The 21,763-nt window shown below is 34.0% G+C and overlaps 1 protein-coding gene across 1 annotated transcript in view; it reads right to left on the bottom strand.

Moving 5' to 3' along the window:
* Positions 1-6,176: 6,176 nt before the first annotated feature.
* Positions 6,177-21,763, bottom strand: part of LOC140669674 (uncharacterized) — a 30,712-nt gene continuing 15,125 nt past the window's right edge. The window contains exon 2 of the mRNA XM_072899710.1: positions 6,177-11,622. Coding sequence (XP_072755811.1) covers positions 10,202-11,572 — 1,371 coding nt within the window. The 5' untranslated portion in view covers positions 11,573-11,622 and the 3' untranslated portion in view covers positions 6,177-10,201. The remainder of the gene's footprint in view (positions 11,623-21,763) is intronic.

The raw sequence follows: 21,763 nt of genomic DNA, 5'->3' as shown, positions 1-21,763 counted from the left end.
ACACGTATTTATAAATATGTATTCAAAAAATATAAAAAATAAAAATTATACAACTTGGCTGTGATAGCCATTCTCTTTATATATAAATTTTTCTGCACATGAGTGACATTATCCGAGGTTTTTGCAACGCTTTAATTGCGGAAAAGGAGTTGATGGAATAAGTCCAACGAAAGGAGTCATCTTATCGAATCATTACATATAATGTATATTTTTTGCATCAAATATTACATATTGACATATATACAGTCGTATAATCGTGCTACAAAGGCGTGACTACGTAGTTATAAATGTCATATGGAGAATAGGAGTGACGAACAATTATAGGATTGTTCACGGACATCATCTTTATTCGATCGTCCCGTTCGATGAGCCAACCATGTCCTCCACATGGAAAGGATCCAACAATTTAATGGATTATTTCGAAAAGCAATCAGCGATGCGAATATAGCTCGAATTATGCACATAATAACTTCTCTGTCAAAGAAGGATATTTCAATCAATTATTATTCAAATAATGTCATAATTTTTTCGTCTTTAAGGACATTAAATCTTAAAATGTTAATTAAAGTGCAAATAATTGAAACATTTATAATTAAGTTTATTTTAAAGGACTTGAAATTAAACCAAACTTTTCACAAAACGAGGAATTTCTTTAAATGACTCATGGAAAAATGTATTTATTAAAAAAAATAATATCTTTTTTTCTTCTTTTTATAACAATATTAAACAATACTACAATCGCGCGTGTTTAGATTTTTTTAAGTGCTTGGCGTTTCTTTTTCTACTCGCTCTTTAATATTTAACTATAAACATAAGAAGAATCTCTGGGAATAAACTGAGCTTATGAAAACCGGTGTGTAATATGTATGCATGTATGTATGTAAGTATGTATGCGTGTAGAATTTTATGTATCTCTTAAGGACTACTTGTTCTAAAGGTAACGAGCGCTTTACAGCTTTCTCAGCACACGGCTAATTAGTAAATATAATACGGTAACCTCGGTCAAATCACAATCGTGGTACTACGATTTATATATTTATATTTGTATATATTATTTGTATGTATATATATATATAAATATATATATATATATATATATATATGCGTTTTTGTATTTATATATCTGATATAAAAATTAAAGAGTTCTTTACACAAATTTCTTTTTATTACGCATTTTATTTCGCATGCGCGTTGACTATATATATAATTACAGAAGAGAGTGGGGTACGAACACTTGAACGAAATCGGATCGACGGTTCCATTAGAATTCGACGTAGCGACGAAGATCGAGATCGCAGTATATAGTGTGATTACGACATACAAGTCAGACTCTCGAATCACACGCAACTAAAGTAAAGATCTAAACCGGACTTAAGTTAAACGACATGAGATGTTACAGTTCTCCGAGATGGCATGCAATTGTGAGATTAGCTGACTTTGGTCCACGTATCGCGAAATTTTCTCTCTCTCTCTCTTTCTCTCTCTCTCTCATTCTTTTTATTATCTTACATAAAATCTACTTAAAAAACTTGTGGTTTTTCAAGTAATTATTTCGCTGTCGAAATAACATCTGGAAACGTTCGAGCAAAAATAAACGATTCTCTAATGAAACTCTGTGACACGTGAGTGCAAATAATGTCGACAGTATACACGAGATACGCGATCACGTGGTGCAAAGTATGTAATCTTGTATAAGAAATTTTAAGGCACTCAACAACATTTCAATTTCATTAATCTTACTGGACTTTTTTTGCCTAAGATTGAGCCTAGCACGAATTCTAACGTTTATTTATATACGAGTTATAGGCACAATGTTATTCTTTTATTGTTTGTCTATTGTCTCGTTATTATAAAATATACGCACTTATTTATATGTATGTTGTCAGAATATATGATTCGCGATCGAAAGGTAACATAAGGCTCGCGTGTGCTGAGCAGAGCATTTTGGGAAAGATTCGCAAAAAATTTTTCAAATTTATTTGCGAAGTAGAGTTATCTAGGTTTTGTTATTAAAGTATACATTTTGTTTCTAAATGTCAGGGTAATCCGCTTAAAAATTTAACAATAACATTTTCCAGATATAAATGTATAAATATTTTCGATAAAAATATATATGTATTTTGTACTATAATTAATGGTCAAGAAAGTTAATCGCTAAAGAATTTCGTTTCATTAAAAGATGACTATTTGTATTTTTCGCATCAATGTCGATTAAGACGCACGCGTAATTCAAAAGGAAATTGGAATTAAGAGCGTATCTCTCTACGCGGGATGCTGCGAGGAAACTGATTTCCAGGCCTCGAGATTTCTGATCGATGGGATCTTACATTTCTCTCTCTTTCTCTCTCAGGCGTCGATCTACCTTCCTCTCTCTCTCTCTCTCTCTCTCTTTCTCTCTTCCGCCTTCGCGCTTGACTGTCGAGACTCTCGCTCGACTCTCGTGGCTCCTTTATTGCGTTTCACTTTCGCGATGAGCTTACCCGTTCGATCGGGGCGTGGCAAAAGTGTAACGCAAGAGAGGTCCGAGGCCATCCGTGGCTGCGATCGCGGGCGCGTGTGAAAGAGAAAAACAGAATCCGCCAGGACTTCATCCGAGATCTGCATCGTGCGAGCTTAGTCACCGCGCAAGGCCGCGTTACGAAACGGCAATAATGAGAGTAAAATGAAGAATTCGACGACAAGGCACGAGTGGAGAAGATTTTTCAGAGAGACAGCGTACGAGACGCGAAATTAATTTAAAAAAAAAGAATATATATATATATATATATATATATATATATATATATATATATATTTATGAGAATATGTGAGATTTCTCTATACAGTATAACTCTGCGTCTCTTTTGTTGTAAAAAATATAATCATCGACACGTTACACAAATTATCGATAGCGATACAAGTTTCTTGACCTTTATTAAAAAAATCAACAGCAAAACAAGACTCGTTTGCTCTTATCTCGAAAGCATCTGCGTTGCGTATTAGACATTATCGCTTAGAAAGCGCAATAATTTCGATCCACCGTTTAAATTTGCCGCGGCGGTATCTCGATCTTTTTTCCGTTTCAAGTATATAACTATTCGAGACGTTCATTAAATTTTAATGAATGTCTTGAATAGTTATACACTCAAATAGGTACATATTATTTCTTCCTCGTCCTGCTCCCCTCCTCTCTCTCTCTCTCTCTCTCTCTCTCTCTCTCTTTCTCTCTCTGTAGAAGCCGGCACAAAAGTAAATCGCTTTGGGGAAGCCAAAGTTCCGTTAAAATGTTGCGATTTACGAGTCATTGTCAGCTCTATCGCAAGGCTAGAATCTATCTTTCCGTGCGTTTGCATCCTGGAAAGTGTGCTTGGAAAACGCACAACAAACTCTCCACCTTGAGCTACTCGTAGCTCACGTCATCCTCGTGTACCTCGACAGCCCCTTGTTACGAATCACTGATCAAGTTAATCAAGGTCGGACTTGCACCTGCGTAACCATCTCCGCGCGATTTTAGAAAGCGTCAATAAATTTGCAGTCAATATCGTACCGGAAGGAACGATTTAATCGTTTCACGGCGAGCGCACCCGCGGACAACTCATAAGAGAGATTGTACTGTCATAATCGAAAGATATTGCCTTTAAATTAATCCAAGCCTATTTACAACGGTCATCGAGTTGTAATAAAAAACGAATGCGGAAATAGTGCTCGATATATTACTATTTTACTTAATGCTTGAGTTAATTGTCACGCATTTCCATTGTCACTCATAGCAATTTTCCAAGATTTTTTTCAGATACAGCATAGATTCTGATTAAAATATCCAAATTTATTCCAAATAGATATATTGTACTATTATTTCAATTAAAAACCTTGTTATTTTAAATACAGATTTTTTATCTAAAATTGAAAAAAAGACAAAAACAGAATTTTATCTTTTTTAGCAGATAAAATTAAATAAAATATTTTTATGTGGAATTAAAAAGTAAATAAAATTATTTTTATATACCAGCGATTAAATTCTCCCAATAGACTAAAAAATATATTAAATATAGTATTCCTTAGAATTTCTTTAAATTTCTTTAAATTTCATAGACTACATAAAAATTTGCAAATAACTACTTATCTTCAAATCTCTATTTTTATAAAGGATTTAAATTATTTAACTAATTTTTTTATTTTATTAAATCTACAACAAAAATTAAATATCAACCAAAGGTAGGAACCAAAAACCAAAGGCCATTTTAAATTTCTATCTAAGTAAAGTGTTTTAAATATTATTCTGCTTTTAATTGTGAAATAGAAATTGAAAAAGCATTTTACGAAAATATTAGGGAAATAAGATCTGCTGAAAACAAATATTTCGCTTAGATTTCTCCCTTAGAATCACATTTTTTAACATCACACATTCGATCTGAACCTTTATAGAGTTTCCAATTGGAATCCATGATTCTTTTAAAATATTTAATTGGATTTTTATTAGATTATAAATTTTTTCACTCGGACAATGTAATCAACTTCCGTGTTATCATCTATATCACTTTTTCTTATCTCTATGATCTAATGACATTATTTCTGATTTAACGGATGCGTAATTAATTGAATATAATTGAATTGAGATTGGTAATTAATTGAACTCATTCAAAAGATAACACTTTCAGTTACAAAGCCGATTTGCGCTATTTGTTTTCCGCCTCGATGGTGTCGGCGAGATATCTAGAAAGCGCGATAATAAACTCGCGCCCGAAGCCGGACTGGAGTCGGGAAGCGATCAGCCTGTTTTTAAGACTCGCCACGGTCGGGATTTTCAACTCGACGTTTCATAGAGAAGTCTGAGAAAACCGAGCACGCTAGTAATAGTAGTATCGCGTGTCGCGAGATTATTTCAGCAACGAAAGTATAATTCCTGCAACTGTAAATATGCTATTCTACGGCTTCAATAGTCGAGATACACACGAGAGAAAACGCGCAATTTCCACCGGAAATGATCGTAAGCAGTGTCCCGTTTAAATCATCTAAATATTAAGATAAGATAAATAAGATTCAAAAAATATACATGTATTTTAGATAAGATAAATATGGTTTTTTTTAGATAAGATAAAGATGATATTTTAGGTAAGATAAAGGTGTTTTAAATTTAAATAAATAAAATAATATATAAATCATTTCATCTAGATAAAATTTAAATTAATAAAACAAGTTTCTAAGAACAATTAAAAATATAAAAACAAATCCATTTATAAATTATTCTTCTTTTTTAAACTCAAGAATTTTTTAATATAATTATTATTTGACAAACGATTTCCATTTGATACATATAATTGCCATAACTAAAAAGTAAAAGATAAAAAGTATTATTTCTATAATGAATTAAACAGCGCATTTTATTCGCAAGAAAGAATTCGCAAAGATAATGTCAAATATAAATAAGTAGATCTTTTTTTAACTGAAGAATAAACACTGTAAATTTAATTAATAATATAAATATAGGCGCGCTCCGGTCATTTCCATCGAAATATATTTTTGCATGTATATGTAATATAATTAATTAACAATTAACATAAAATATTACAATAATTTAAAGAAACATAATAATTAATAAGATTAACTTTATTATATCGCTTTTTTATAAATTTAATAATATTAATAAAAATAAAAGATTTAGAAAAAGAAAGATTTAGAAAGAAAAAGGAAAAAGACAGAAGAAAGAGCGATATAATAAAACTCTTTTAATTATTATGTTTCTTTAAATAGTAAGAATGTTTTCAATCAATTGTTAATTAATAAGTTGTTTCGTTTTTTTTAAAGTAGTTCCTCATTTTTGTTAATATAAATATTTAAAGAGCAAAAGTTCCATATAAGAAAATAAAAATATAAATTGACGTTGTCAAATTTGAAAAATAAAAATAGATAAAATAAATATCATAACAATATCAATATTTGAAATAAACAATTTTATAAAGTACTAATAAAATTATGTAATATGTAAATAACAACAAATATTTTTTTCAAATTATGTACAATTTTTATAACAAAACATTAATATCAGATAACATTAATATAAATTTTACTTATTGGTTTTATATTACTTGAAAAATTTTACAAATTATTACTAAGTATTTACATTCGAGAATGTAAAAATTCCTTATCCAATTTTTCGCTCAATTCCTCTGTTTTTGAATTATGTTCTAATTCATATATATATATATATATATATATATATATATATATGTTCATCTTTTAAATTATATTTTTTTAATCGACCGTTTCATAAGTTTAGAAACCTAACATTTTCTAAGAAAATATATCCTTCATATTTGCATGTTCTTCTTGCATAATATAACTGAAAAGATATGATGTTTGTAGTGACACGGAAAGACTAACTACAGTCATTTAGACCGACTACAAGCGTATCAAATATAGAAATAAGCATGTTTATATCCTTTTTTTCATATCATGCGAAGAGAGAAAACGAAAGAAGATATAGAAGAAAAAATAGCGTCAATAGATCAATATCAGAATACGAAAAAAAATAAATAAATAAAATGACCGAGATGTGAGCACATGCAATTAATAAGAAACACTGCTCGACGATGACCCTAAGGCGTCTGAATACATCCATCCATTGCTACTTAAGCCACGAGCCTTCTAATTTAGCATTATAATTTAGCGGAGCTTGTGCATACGCCTGTATCAATTCTCCACAGCAAGATCCTCGCGTATGCGATGGCAAGTCTATTATATATATATGTATATGTATATGAAGTCCTGAAGCATAAAATATCTGCACACAAGAAAGATCTTGCCTACGACTCTCTCTACACGTTACTTTGGACACGCGAGAATATATCCTCAAACATATGAGATCCCAGTGCACGTGAGATTCTGGGATCTGCACGAGACTCTTGCACATGCAAAGCTTCTCGCACACGCGAGATAGATAATCATTTCCCCTGACTCTCTTTAACTCTGCCTCGCGCCCTTGACCCTTTGCATTACACGCTCTTGCTACTGCGAGTCGAGTTGTTCGGGTTAATTTTAGGGTCAATAGATCCCTTCAAGGGAATTTGCACCTGCAATGCTAGAACGTACGTTTTGCTAGAAAGTGCCGATAAATTTGCGCCTGACTTAAGGAGCGGAAGACGATTACATCGTTTCGCGTTAAAGGTACAGTCTTCAACGATCGTCCGCAGGAAACGGGGAGGGATATATCATGATCCGCGTGGGGATTACCCGTTCACCAAGTACTCCGCTCATTTTATACTCGTCTCTTCTTCTTGCCGATCATCGTCGGCAGGAAGCACGCGGTTTTTCCACGCTACAGATTCCCCGCGTCGGTTTCGATCGAGACACCTTTCTTCGCCGCGAACAGGATTCGATGGGAAACCTCGTGAGATTTCGCACCGTTCGTTGGAGTGATATTACCTATTCGTTTTTAGTTTTTGCACGGATATCATTTCCGGACACGTTGTCTAGAAACGGAGCTTTATACACATCCACCGAACGGAACCCCGTATGCTGTATATTCCGCTAAATAAGCGCGAGCAAAAAAGAATGCGATCGGATATTACGTGCCCGATATATATTCTCTCATGTATACTTTCTTCTAGAATATTAATTTCGTACAGTGAGGGAGAAACGCGCGCGTAAATAATGCGAAAACTAATATCGATAAATCTCTTTATTTTAATTTCCGAGCGACAGGATTAATTCAAAAGACCACATGAGTCCGCGAGACGGGATACCGATTACGATCTCGAGTATCATGAAATTTGTTAAACCTGCGATTTAGATCTCGCGGACAATCTCGCGCGCGCATCATTATTTAGCAGTAATTAATTCTCCTCTCTGGGTGTGTCCCAGCGGGATAATTACATATCGTGAGAAATGTAATATCGCGACTTCTTCTTTTAACACGACTTTATTTCAAGAGACGGAGAGAAACAGTTCTCTTTCCAGGATATGATTTGCGATTGATCTTCAGGTGCTGCGCGAAAAATGTCAATCAGAAAAAGTATACGTAATTATAATTTTACAAATTTTAACTGTGTTAAATAAGCGTATAATGTGTGTATTTATGGATGGTTCATTGACGTTTTTTTTTTTTTTTTTTTTTTTTTTTTAATGAAATCGTATCATTCGAAATATTGCAACACGATCGAAAAAAACTACTCTGGGTTTTATTTCGTGGCGATATATTTGCGATATGTCATCGATTGAAAACTTAATGATCCGAGATGCGCAGAGTAGGACAAACTTTTCATGTTCTTCCATACGATTCTGTTTTCCTACCTCGCGGTCGATCGATCGACAAGAGATCCGCTCGTTGAGTTTTAATTGCTATTTTATTGTCGACTTTCTCGGCAAAATTATCAAACCTGATGATTCGCGATCCGCGGTTTACGTTTCGAATTACTCGAATACTAAAATTTACTTTCAAGTTGTAAAATCGAACGATGCTTTTTACAGTCTTATAGACTTTTCCTCGAATTAACGTTAAACCGTTAAATTGTATTCTAATAATATGCTCGTAAAAAGCCTGTTGTCAAATAATTTTTATGCTATTGTAAAATCTTTTAAATCCATTGTACATCTATTAACTCTTGCAAAAGCAACTACATCATTTATAGATTTGCACGCACCGACTTATTTCGGACGAATAAAATCGTCGTATTACGAAGTACTCGAAAACGGATTAGCTTTGAAGTTACAAAATCTCGTCGCGCGAAAGGAATGCATCGTGAAAGGGAAAAGTGTAGGGACGATCGAAAGGATTGCAAGCGGCCTTAATTACAGCGCCGGCGCTTTTTTCCCGCGCTATCCTTTCTTCTTTGCAAATTAGACATGCATTATGCCGTTGTAATTTAACGGGCGTGGTTTAACGTGGATTAAGAACAATGTTGTTCTTTTTTCCTTCGGGATTCTCTTACCATTTGCGAATAATACTGACCGAATAAGCTGACGTAATTTACATTTTTTCCCGATATCAATGCAAGATTAATAATAAGATTATATTATGTTGATTTGTATAAAACAGCAATTAGTTCGTGTAATGTAATTCTTGATAAATAATTGAAAGAGAGAGAGAGAGAGGTGGGAGAGAGATTGCGACCTGCAAATGTAAATGAATTGTAGGTACCTTAGATATGTCATTTCGTTGGGACGATTCTACAATTTGACAGATTACGACAAATAAACGCTTACAATTAATATTGAGCTTGAGAAATATAGAGAAGAAAATATGAATATACAAGTAAAAAATTCAAGTGAGATACTTTATAAGAATTTCTAAGGTCAAGTGTAATTTCTTGCTTGAAAAATATATGTAATTTTGTGTAACAAATATTCACATCACTAGAATACACATAAAAAATTTCAGACGTAATAGACGTAATTTATAAGATTAAATTTATCAAAATATATTCATATTTTTCTTTCTAATTGGAAGTTTATTAGATATTTGTTTTATCTTTTTCATCTTTGCAAACTGCTCTGCTAGGGATTACCATCGACTTTGTCTATCTCTCTATGACTTTCTGGATCGCTCAAGCACGCGCTTAAGTCTAAAATTACTTATATTATGATATTATTTAGCATAATTTTAATTACTCATTTATCTAAATCTTAATTATATTAAGGTTTTTTATATCGATCCAATTGTGGACTGCATTCTTTAGGATCAAGGACTATATGTCCTACAAGTTAGGCACATATTTCTTTAAGGCACCACATGCTAATTCTTCTCTTAGCAGACTGTTAATTTACGTTTAATTCTTCATTTGTAATATTCGGCGAAAAAATATACATTTATATATTGTAAAATTCCTAATTATCAAAATTTGTTATAGAAAAATGATTCGACTGATGTCATTCTGACGCCATTTTGAGCAAAAGATTCATCGCCGATTTTTTTAAGTAAGATTTACCTTCACGAATAGATCACTTTTGTTTGTCTTCAAATTCCATCTTTATATCTCTTGGCTCGCAAGAATTTTGATGAAGATTTATTTCGTGTACTGTAGTTTTGGATTAATCTAGAGTCACCGCGAGAGCGGTTCTTGGTAGAAGCGAATCTCGCGTAATCGCGAGTGTAACCTCTCCAAGACTTTTACTTTTATTCCAACGGCTCGAATTCTTGAATTCTCGAACTGCAAAACCGCAAATCGATGAGACCTTCTGTGAACTATCAGTTGATAATCGGATTATATCTGGTCGCGTGCCAGACTCAGGTATTATTGCCGGGTGAGAGTGGCGGTGAGTTCGCGTCTCTCTGTTCTTCCTGGACGCTTTCTGGCCTGCTAGCCGTGCTGCTCGACCTCGAGCTGAGATTGTCCCGGTCGCTAAAGTACGACGAGTCGCCCCGCTTCTCTTCCAGCTGGAGTTGCTGCTTGTCGTTCCTAAAGTCGTCGGTGGGGTGGCCTAACAGACCGGGAAAGTACGGTATGGCCTGTCGTTGCGAGGTGATCTTTCCCATGAAACTGCGGATCTCTTCAAAGTAGGAATCATCGGCCCTAGGAAGCTGACCGTGGTACCTCGATCTGACCTCGTCCAGTATCGTAGGCCCATCCGCGTCGTGCTTCTTCAAATGCCGGTCCAAATTGGTCTGCTGGCCGAAACATCTCTCGCAGAGCGGACACTTGAAGGGTTTCTCCTTGTTGTGGATGTTCCTAACGTGACGCTGGAGATTACTCGAGATGCTGAAACTCCTCTCGCAGTACTTGCACTTGTACGGCTGCTCGCCGGTGTGCGTTCTGAGGTGTCTCGTTAAATTCGCCGATCTCGGGAAGACTTTGCCGCAGAATTTGCACGAGTATCTGTCCTTGGGCTTGAGACCGGCTTGTATGCTAATCGAGTAGGGTGACAGACTCGAGCTTTGTTGTTGCGGTTGCTGCTGCTGCTGTTGATGCTGCTGCTGATGCTGTTGTTGCTGCTGCGCGGTATGACTCTGTTGTTGATGCTGCTGCTGATGCTGACCACCGATTGGACTAATGGCTCTTGCTGTCAGTTGCGAGGAGGAAGGGGAGGAGGTGGTGGACGACGAGAATCTGTTGGGCGGCAGAGGTACCATCGTAGGCAGCGCTCTGACCTGGATCTTTGGCAGATCGGGTACCGATGATCCGTGATGATGCGACCTGTACATCGCCTCCAGGACCAGTGGGTGTACCGCATGATGCTGGGGGAAGAGCACCGTGTGATAGGGCAGGCTGCCGCCCGGACTGTTCTGATTTAACACCTCGATCTCGTTCTGATTCTCGTCCCTGAGCCGTTCCTTCTTGTGATCGACGCGGAGATCGAGCGGCTCGCAGTCGAGATCGTCCTGGTGATGCGGCTGGGGTGGTCTGGCAGCAGGGCTCATATGTGGCTGTTGCTGATTCGTCGGGCTCGACAAGCCACGACCGTGACCGTGACTGAGGTCGTACGGCAACTCCTCGACGTCCGGCACGCGGACGCTCAGGGGATAAATGCTGGCTTGCTTTGGGCTTATGTGGCCCGGCATCTTTCTCGGACTCGAATCCTTCTCCCGCATGGCTGGAGGATACTTCGGGTCGTGCAGCAACGTTGGGAGCAGGGTAATGCTACCGAGATATCCGCTCATCACACTGCCTCTGTCTCTCGGTCTTGCTCCTGCTCTTCGCTTGGAATAATCTGAAACGTATCGTACGTTGATTAGCGTTAAAACAGTTCTGAAAATTTATATATAATACATTATATACTTTTTATTTTAATATGTATACAGAATATCTCGTGCGCGCGTAACGTTGATGATACAATCGTGAAAATAATGATTTTACATGAAAAAATAAATCGCAAATGTAAAATAAAATTTGCTCACATCAGATTTTTGTTTATAAAGAAAGAAATTGATTTTAAAATGTACACAAAATTATTATTTTATTAATTACAAAATTAATAACATATTTACGCGTTTTAAGTTTAAATGACTTTTAATGTTTTTGTTATATATCTAGAAAATTATTGTCTATTATACATAAATATAAAAAATTATATAAATATAAAAATAATAATAAACTAAGATTCTATCAAAACGTAAGATAATCTAATGCTCATCAAATAAATATCTTTTTATATATCTGTAAATATTCATTATCGAGATAAATCTGATAATGTAAAATATAATATTGTTAAACATTTTATTTAAAAAAAGTGTAATATGTTATCAATTTTCTGTTGAAAATAAAACTTTGTATGAAAAAAATGTATTTTACAGTTTTACTTATTTTTTCAATTATTATTACTAATTATGAGATATTCTGTATATGTATATGTCAGCGAGATATCAAAATGTAATACATTTTTAGTAACAATGCAATAATATAATTTTGTTTATTATATATTTGTAATTTGGTACCAATTATATTGCAATAATATTATTAATCGCGTATGTAATATACTTTCTATATGTAAAGTTGTATATGTGCTTTGCCATATCAAAGAAGAATTAAGATTCTATAATCTACCAAATGGTAGATCTTTGATAATAATTATTATTAACAAAATACAAATTATAAAATTTATATACTCAAGATATTATTTATATGTCTTATATATATATTTAATTATGATAATAAATTTAAACACAATACTTGTTAAGAGATTGAGTAATAATAAAATTTAGAGTTGACAAGATAACACAAAAAGACAAAGAAATGAAAAATAATTGAGCAACGCAGACACACACGGTGTTAAACAAATTTTAAGTCACGCCCGATTACGACATTTTAAACGTCAGTCAAAAGTAATTGAATATACCAATCTATGGCATCGTCAGATAGACACAACCGATTATTAGAGATATGTATCGCGTAACATCGGCCGGTTGACAAGCGAACCTTACCGCTTATGCTTCATAAATCAAAAACCTATCGTGTGCGTGTGCGTGTATTGGCTTTCTTTCTTACCGCTCGCGATAGATCAGAGATTATGGTGAGCCGAGAGAAGAATAGAGCATTATAGGGCTGCTAGAAAACGACGCGATTTGAAAACATTAGTGAAAGGATCTCTCTCTCTTTCTCTCTCTTTTTTTTTTCCTTTCTCTATCGACATCGTCGTTATCGATCGCGGCGCGAAAGAAGCGGTGAGAGATAGTGAAAAAGAGAGAAAGGCAAAGAGAGGGAACGCAACGGGACTCGATAAATCAAGGCATCAATCGCGTTGTGATAAATGTGTCTTCGGCCCGAGGCTATATCGGCAAAGATTTTAGAAGCCGAAGAAATCGATCTCCCGGGCAAATCGAACTGCTCGCATTTTTACCATTTGACGTCAGACACGTCAGGGCTTGAAATAAAAATATAGATGGAGCAGGAACACCTGCCAGATACGTAAGATATGTCTATCAGATTTTTGCGATCGCACGTATTATGGATCATTGAGTCTTTTTCTCTCTTTTTCTCTCTCTCTCTCGCGCGCGCATTCTATCTCTCCGTTTTCTAAATGCTTCTCCATTTCTTTCCGGCACGTGCTTCGAACTCTGTAGCGCCCGCTAATTGACAGAATTTTATTAATGGATCACCATCATACGCGTAATTAATCCTATTCAAGATTTTCTCGTCAGCGAACAAAGTTCTCCGCAAGTTCTTCCGTGATATGTAACGAAATAACTATATCTGTAACAATCCAATCAATATCTGTAACAAAGAGATATCGAGTAATTGTTCAATTTATTTTGTTATACATGAATCTAGTGTACATGTCGTATGGATAACACGCTAAGGCAGAGGAAATAAGATCTGGAAGAGATCTTTCCGGAAAACAGAAAAAAGTATTTTAAAGAAACGAAGAAAAAAAAATACAAAACGTTAAAACGTGTGATGATGAATATTATTGATTCTTATATTATCTATATTTATATATGATGTTTATATCAATAAAATAATTTTTAAAATCTAACATCTAATTTTTTTCGTAGATTACAGAGATAATAAGTATCCATATTTTCAGTTCCACAGTTTCTACTGCTGTTTTGTGTGTTTAATTAGTTCAAAATATAAATACAACAGAAATAACTTATAATATTTAAAATATCTGATTACATATAGATTTCAAGGACATAATAAGTATATTTTTAGCTCCTGTTTGTTTCTGTTATTTACCTATTAAATATTAACAGCTCGAATTGTTTAATTTAAGTAGAAAAAAATTAACGAAATAAAAAAAATAGAACATTTTTCACTGATTATGCGCTTTGAAGATCGCTATATATGTGTACTATAACAGCTAACAATAATGCAGTTGCGTCAAGATCACCGCACGTTCTTGTGAGCATTGATGTCTCTATCTGCGCATGACGGGAAGGCGAGTATATTTTATCTGCAATCGCCACGTGCCATTGAGCTAAACGTAGAAACACGAAAGGCTTTTATTGCAAATCGCGGACATATCTCACTGTGATTACGTATGATTTTTCTGAGAAAGAGAGAAAATATTGTGTAAATGTATTTTAATAAAAATTTAAATCTAATATAAAATCACGAGTTATTAATTATGTAGAATTTAATGCAACAAAAGAAACGATACGCTATATTAATTGTTTAATAAATATTAATATGAATATTAATATTATCTTAATTATTAGAGAAAAGAGAGAAAGAGGGAATTACATTTCATAAATTGTTCTTTAAATATTCTTTAATATAAATTATTTAAAATATATAAATAATAAAATGTTACTATAAAAGTGATATATTTTATTAAAAACTATAAAAAGAAAGAAAAATTCTTTACTGCGAGAAATTTATAGCGAGAGAGAGAGAGAGAGAGAGAGAGAGAGAGAGAGAGAGAGAGAGAGAGAGAGAGAGAGGGATAAGTCATCTTATTCCCGATACATGTTCCATACATATAAACTGTCGATACGCATAAACAAACGATTTGAAAAATCCTTTAAATCATAGATGTAAGCAATAAATGCAGCAATTTAATGGCCCCTATTATAGAACTGTAAACATGTCTGGATCTCGTAGATCACGATCGTTTATCGATCGACGACGGCTACGCCTGTGTGTATCGTTTTGTGCTCGAGCCAGTTATGAACCAGAAACTAATCCGCTCCTCGTCGCGATTTGTGTCCACTCCGGCGAAAGAGAAACTCCGCTACTCCGTGCGTCGTCAGTGGGTAGGCAAGGCGGAAAAAGAGCGGTGACGCGTAAAAGGAGCGGACGCTCGAGCAAAAAGACGCTTCCAACCAACGCTTCGTCCAACTAAATAATGGTGAAAAGCGTTAATTATGGACGTCTTTGCCGACAAGGATGTCTTAACGCGCGACTTAACCGGCGAACGAAGTCGAAAGTGTGTACATGTGTATGTACATGACGCGGATTGTCAATTTTTTCGCGCTGCAGAAAATGCGCCGCGTTTTCGCGCGTCCCGAAGAAAGTGATAGTAGTAGAGCGTGTGTCGTCCGGCATGAGATCCGGTCGATTAAGCTCGATTTACATGTACTTTCCCTTGTGCGTTCGCTCGTGTAATAATACTCTCCGCCGTGCGGAGAGAAACTTTCGCGAGCAGACGCATCCTCGGGCGACGCCCTATCAAATTCGGGAAGACCGAGGAAACTCGGTGAAATGCGAAATGGAATATACGTTGGGTTCCTTTTTTTTGTTTTTTTTTTTTTTTGTTTTAAACTGTACTTTGTAACGAATGAATCAAGCCAGAGTATCTACTCAAATCTTGTAAAAAATATCTGATTTTCCAGGTATTTTTGTTCAAAATTCCAAATAAAGAAAAATTTTTTTAAGTTTTTAGTGCAATTTTTTAAAACAAGTTTTTTATTGTATTTTTTAATACTTTTCACTTATAGAAAGAAAAAACACAGAGCCACTAAGTTAAGTGTTAGATTTGCAAATTTATTGAAAAAATAGCTTTTGTAAAATAAACATTTATCACTCGCATAACATTTTCATATCATTGAACATTATAATAAAAAATTTTTACTGTATATTTAATATTTGATTAAGACCTTTTGAACATAAATAAAGGTATATATTTATATTTTAAATATATATGTAATTCACTTGATTTGCCGACTGTTTACAATATAAGAACAAAATTATCAAGAAGAAAATTATTTAAAAAATTCCCCAAATTCTAATAGAATTCCATGAGAATATCTTGAGTTTTCAGATACAAAAAAATCCCTGAGAATTTCACGTGTTTTCCATGTTTCAAGAAATAGACATTCTGGTCAATATTGCTTTCCAACATGCTATCAATTACTATAATTAATGTATCGAATCAACGTTGAAACTGCTCGTAAATTTTGTTCTCCCTTTTCTAAGGAAATCTTCATTTCAGAATATAATTGCTAAATTTGACAGAGAAATATAATGTACAATCGAAAATAATCGAGAAATAGTCGGTTAGATGATTGATTCTTATCTAACGCAAATGCTTCTCGGTCGCCTTTTAATTAGACTTGTTTCAAAAATCTACATTCTCTCTCGAATGTAGTTTCACCGAGAGTGAGTAATGTCCACGGGAAACGGCGGCCGGTTACAGGAGGAGAAAAATAAGAAGAGCAAGAAGGAGAGAGAAAGAGAGAAAAAGGGAGCGTGCGGTCAGCGAAAAGACTGACGTCTGTTACGTGAATCAACTCGGGGAGACTGACGTTTCTCGAGATCTCCCGAGATGTTGGCAGTCGCGCGATCCAGTTTTCGGTTTCTAGAAAGTCGGGATGAGCCCGGGCGTGGTTTGTATGTATCTCTCTCTCCCGCCTGGTCCGCGTCTCCCTGTCCCTGTTCCTTCTCTCGCTACATCGTCCTTGCTGGTATGATTTCTCTGCCGACATTCACCTACGTGTACGATAAGTGCTTCTTCAGGGCCGCATGTATCTCGGTATGATATATGCGATACCCTATTGAATACACATCATCAATTTTACTACATGATGAAGAGAACTACGTATTTCGAGTAAATAGAAATTCATCTAATTTTAGATGAATTTATATTTATATAAGTATCTATATGTGTGCATATATTTTTAATTTTTAATATATTAAATTTTATATATACTTTCTCACTAACTCCATTATTTTCTCTAAAAGAACTACTAAAGATATCAAAATAAACTTTTTTTTTAATTTTATCGAATAAACAGCTCTTTCGTATAAAAAATTTTAAAGCAAAGAAGGAGATAAAAGAAGGGTAATTGCAAAAATTTAAATAAAACGATAGTTAAATTCTTCTATAATCTTAAAGTTCTTATTAATTTAAATATTTTTTTTACCAAAATTATTGAAGTATAAACACGCGGTGTTCATTTTATTATTGCATTAATAAATGTCTAAAAGTTAATGTAAATTATTACGTTTAGAATAAAATAATTTTTTGAGTGAAATGAAATTATTACAAGCACTCCTGTAACTGTCAATATACACATTATTATTTAAAAAATTCTTTCAATGAAAGATATTCAGATTAAGATCTTTAAAAATGCATAAGAATTTTTAATCACTGCTTCATTTAAAATTTTGTAACTTTTCTGTCCTTCTTTTGCCCTCCTTACAATGATATTTAAATTTTGTTCGCTACATCTCATTGTTAGATCATTTCTCTGTGAATCACAAACACGACGATTATTTTCACTTTAATTAATCCTTGCGTGTAACAGGACAAACGATCATGTAACGCATATTTATCCACTTGTTATCCAAACGAGGCACGTCCCTGGGTCTCTCGTCGTGCACGAGGAAGATTTTAATCGGCCGTTTTTTCTCGCGTGTGACGTAATTCCTCTTTCTTCGGTCGCGCGAAGAAAGAGAAGAGCCGAACCGGGACCAAAAGAAGGAAGCGCACCAATTTTCTTCTCGCGTACATAATAGGTAATAGGCATTTCTTAATGCTTGAATTATTCTCATATAATACTCCCAAATTACTCAAGTATTGTGCGACCTAAAATTCACCATTGTAACACTTGGTCACTAATATTTTCTTTCCTTTCGAAAACATAACGTCCGTTCTCTCAGAATGACGTTAGAGTTATCAATAATAATAATAATACTTGCCGGAAATTTTAAGTAATCTTTTTATTAAGCATATATAATGCTTTTTAAAGTGTTTAATAAAATTTTCTTTTTTTACTTCCTTTTTCTGTTTTCGTCGTCTCAACTCTCGCGAAACGCCTTTCAGAAGGATCTTACATCGCGAGTGACATATGTGTGTCGTGTCCTCCTCAGTTTTAAATTTACGTTCGTTCAACAAATTCGTCGCTCGTTTTCTCCTGAAAGGAAGTAAGTTGCCCACAAATGTGCATTGTCGTCATTTCAATCGGTTATTTTTTTTTTTTTTTTTTTTCGACCGTGACAATTTCTTCCCTCTCTCCCTTTCATCTGCGTTCTGAGAAAGGCGTAAAGAAGAGAATAAAGGAGCATATCGATCCGTGCGTCTCTTTTTTCGCTCTTCGGGAACGGTTGGATCCGCGTATGGGGATTCCGATCGTTCCCGCCGATAAGCAGGACCAAGAAGTGCCGGCATTTAATTACGACGCGCGCGCGTTGCTTTAAAGCACCGCCCTGTCGGGAAGATAAAGTGCGTCGTACGTCGCTAAATTGATATATGTATTTGCGCGACGCGAAAATATTACTTTCGAGTGTGCAAGAGGCAGTTGCAGAAAAAAATCGGTGATTGGGCATATGCAAATAGGAATATGCAGGCACGTAATTATTTTACGAATAAATATTTTCTGAGTATGTAAACGTGTATAGATTACGTTTTAATATACATTTTAAAAAAATTGCACAATCTTTTCTTTCTTTCTTATTAATAAATTCAGAAATGTGTGTATTCTTTTATATTTTTATTTCTCTCTTTGCAGTTTTGGATGAAGTAATCATATTTTTCCGTATTTTTTTCAAAATTGTTTTTTAATTGATTATAATAATTTGTAAAATATATTTTTATAAAATTTCTATGTGGGGTATAAAAAAAAAAGAAAGAGAAAGAGTGACTTATATAATATTAACACATATATAAGATTGATGTATATATAATATTAATATATAAATATTAATATAAAATATTGAATATATTGATGAAACCAGATTATTCTGAAAAATTAAGAACAAAGTATAAATTTGAGTAAATACCTTCTGAGAAATCATATTTAAAAGTCTTATCTAGGTACCGTAAATTGAAAATGTACGACGAGAATGGTTTACTTTATTAAATGCTTTAATACCATTTCTATCAACTTTCATAAAATAATAAAGCTTCCTTTTGAAATTACTTAAAATTTTTTCAAGAATAATCCAACAAAGTAAAGTAGCATTCACATCTCTCTCGAACATATAAAGAAATGTGTTTCGACTTTTTTCGTCAAAATCACTCGGCTAGAAAATAACGGGATAAAAATTTTTCGTTGGCCCACTCATGTACATCGCTTTTTTTTTAGATAAGTTTCTCTCTAAAATAATGCATTTTAACCGCATGTTTTTCCTCTCGTAAAAAATTACAAGATAGTACAAGTGCATCCTCTCTCGCAGTCTGCTGATACTTCAACCACTATGTGTTTCCAGACATCTCTCTTGTCCAATTACCTTATTACTATATTACTGGAAGCGCGCGGTTCTCTTTATAAACTTGTGAAATACAGCGTGTAATATGCGAAAAACTGACCACTCTAAAGAAATATATTCATTATCTTGAAAGCGAGTAAATAGTTTCGCCTGCTCCATCTCTCGCGTCTATCTCATTATCATTATCGTGTTATAGCCGGCAAGACGAGCGTACGCTTCTCTCGCGCTTTTAAAGAGACGCGGTAGATACGACGTAAGCGCGATCACGTAACGCGTGAGTCTTCTTCGTTAGAAAGAAAAATCGTTATTACGCGAAGCGTTTGAGTTTATCAGGCTCATTAGTCTCTATGATTCATCGGAACGCGTACGCGATGGGCTGTCCGGCGGCTCTCGGTGAAAGGATGTAAACAATGGATACAAAGGATATTCGCACACACGCGGATCGAATCATTTTACCGGCGATTAAAGCCGGGAGCATATAGATCTGCGTAGTATAGTTTCAAGCGAACAATTGTGTGAAAATTTCAATTTAAATTCTCGAGAAAGCGGGAATAAATTCAAATCGATTCAAAGTCTTAATAGTTTATTAAATCTTTTGAAACAAATAAATATCTAATATTTCAACATATCTTTATAAAGAGAAAGATTGCTTAAATAGCTCCACACTTTAAGAAGAAAATCATATATTAAAATATATTTTTTAGTTATCATATAAAAATTATTATCTTCTCGTCTTTCCTAATGTTTTTAAAATTTTTATTAATATATGTCTGAAATATTAAAAAAAAGTATATAATTTTGCAATCATAGTCATTTAGACAACAAGTTTCCTAAATCGCATCTACATATATCATGTATTGAAGTAAGAACAATTTGTTAGAGATTTGGAAAGTAAACTAATTTTTTATGAGTTGTATTTACCAGAATAAATAGTACAAGTTTTACATTGGAAATATTAGACGTTAGACATTTTACATTAGAAACATAATTACTATATGCTTAAATATAATTTTTATATATAATTTTTTACATAAATCACATATATACTCATAAAAAATTTATCTTTAGAAATTTTACACGTGATACATGCGTTCATTATTCGCATAACGCAATTTTATCATGTTATTATCTATTTTTGTTTTCGATATAAAACTATTCTTTTTCATCTTATAAACAATCCAATATGTATCGAGAAAAGTATAATTTTTTAAAGACTTTTCATTTAGATGACAACTTTTTTTCTCTTAATTATTTCTTCTTTTCGTATTATTTATTTCGAGTATTGCAAAAAATTTTAATCTTACAACAATATATTATACAAATTACACTGGTACAATTGATATAATGAACAGTATAATAATACGATTTGTAATTGTAATGGTATAAGTGTGTATATGTGAGAAATATATTACATTAAAATTAACCTAAATACTGTAGCTGCAGCTTTTGTTTTTTCATTTTGAATCCGATTAACACGCATTCAGCAAGTAATAAATAATCGACGAAGGGAACGCGTGGTGAAAGGTCCTGACGGAAAGGTTCGCACTTTCAAAAGACGCCACGCATAGAGAAAAGAGAAGTTGCGGTGTACGAAGCGTTTAAACTTTTAAATGTTGCTCTCGGTTCGGCCGAGAACTCGTTCATTATTCATGGATTTCGCGCGGTACGAGGCGCGGCAAATAGCGCGGGAATTAATTCGCCGACAATGTATTGTGTCGGAATAAAGCGTGTATACGCGTCGGTACGCACACGCGCGTGCATCGCCGATTATTATTTATGATTTCGCAGGACGTAATAAAAGGCCGAATGTATGTGTCCTCCGGGGTTACGCGGTAGTCCACGTGCGCGGCGCCCACGCGTTTCTTTATATCATTGTCAAGCTGGTAGCCTTGCCAATAATGCGTGCAATTCGCATTGTAATTGCGTCCGCCCAAAAGAATCAGGGAATTCTCGTGAAATTAAAAAAATTTCCTTTTATAATTTTTTATTCTTATCTTGCAAGGATTTGTCGATTGCAAATTATATGCGTGTATAAAATATATATATTTTTCTCTTTATATATTCAATATTTTAGCATATTTGAGATGCAAATTTTTTATTACAATTTTAAATGATAATAAAATTTATTTACATATTTTTCTTTTGTCTAAATAAAAACGCAGACAATAAAAAATTTATTTAAAAAGTTACATCTAAAAATTCTTTAATTTTATGAATTATTTTGAAGAAAAATACTTGAAAAATTAGGAAATTCTCAGCAA

Source organism: Anoplolepis gracilipes, chromosome 1 (assembly GCF_047496725.1).
Source record: "Anoplolepis gracilipes chromosome 1, ASM4749672v1, whole genome shotgun sequence".
Taxonomy (NCBI): domain Eukaryota; kingdom Metazoa; phylum Arthropoda; class Insecta; order Hymenoptera; family Formicidae; genus Anoplolepis; species Anoplolepis gracilipes.
Note: the sequence above shows the minus strand (reverse complement) of the source record. Positions and strands in the feature narration are given on the sequence as shown.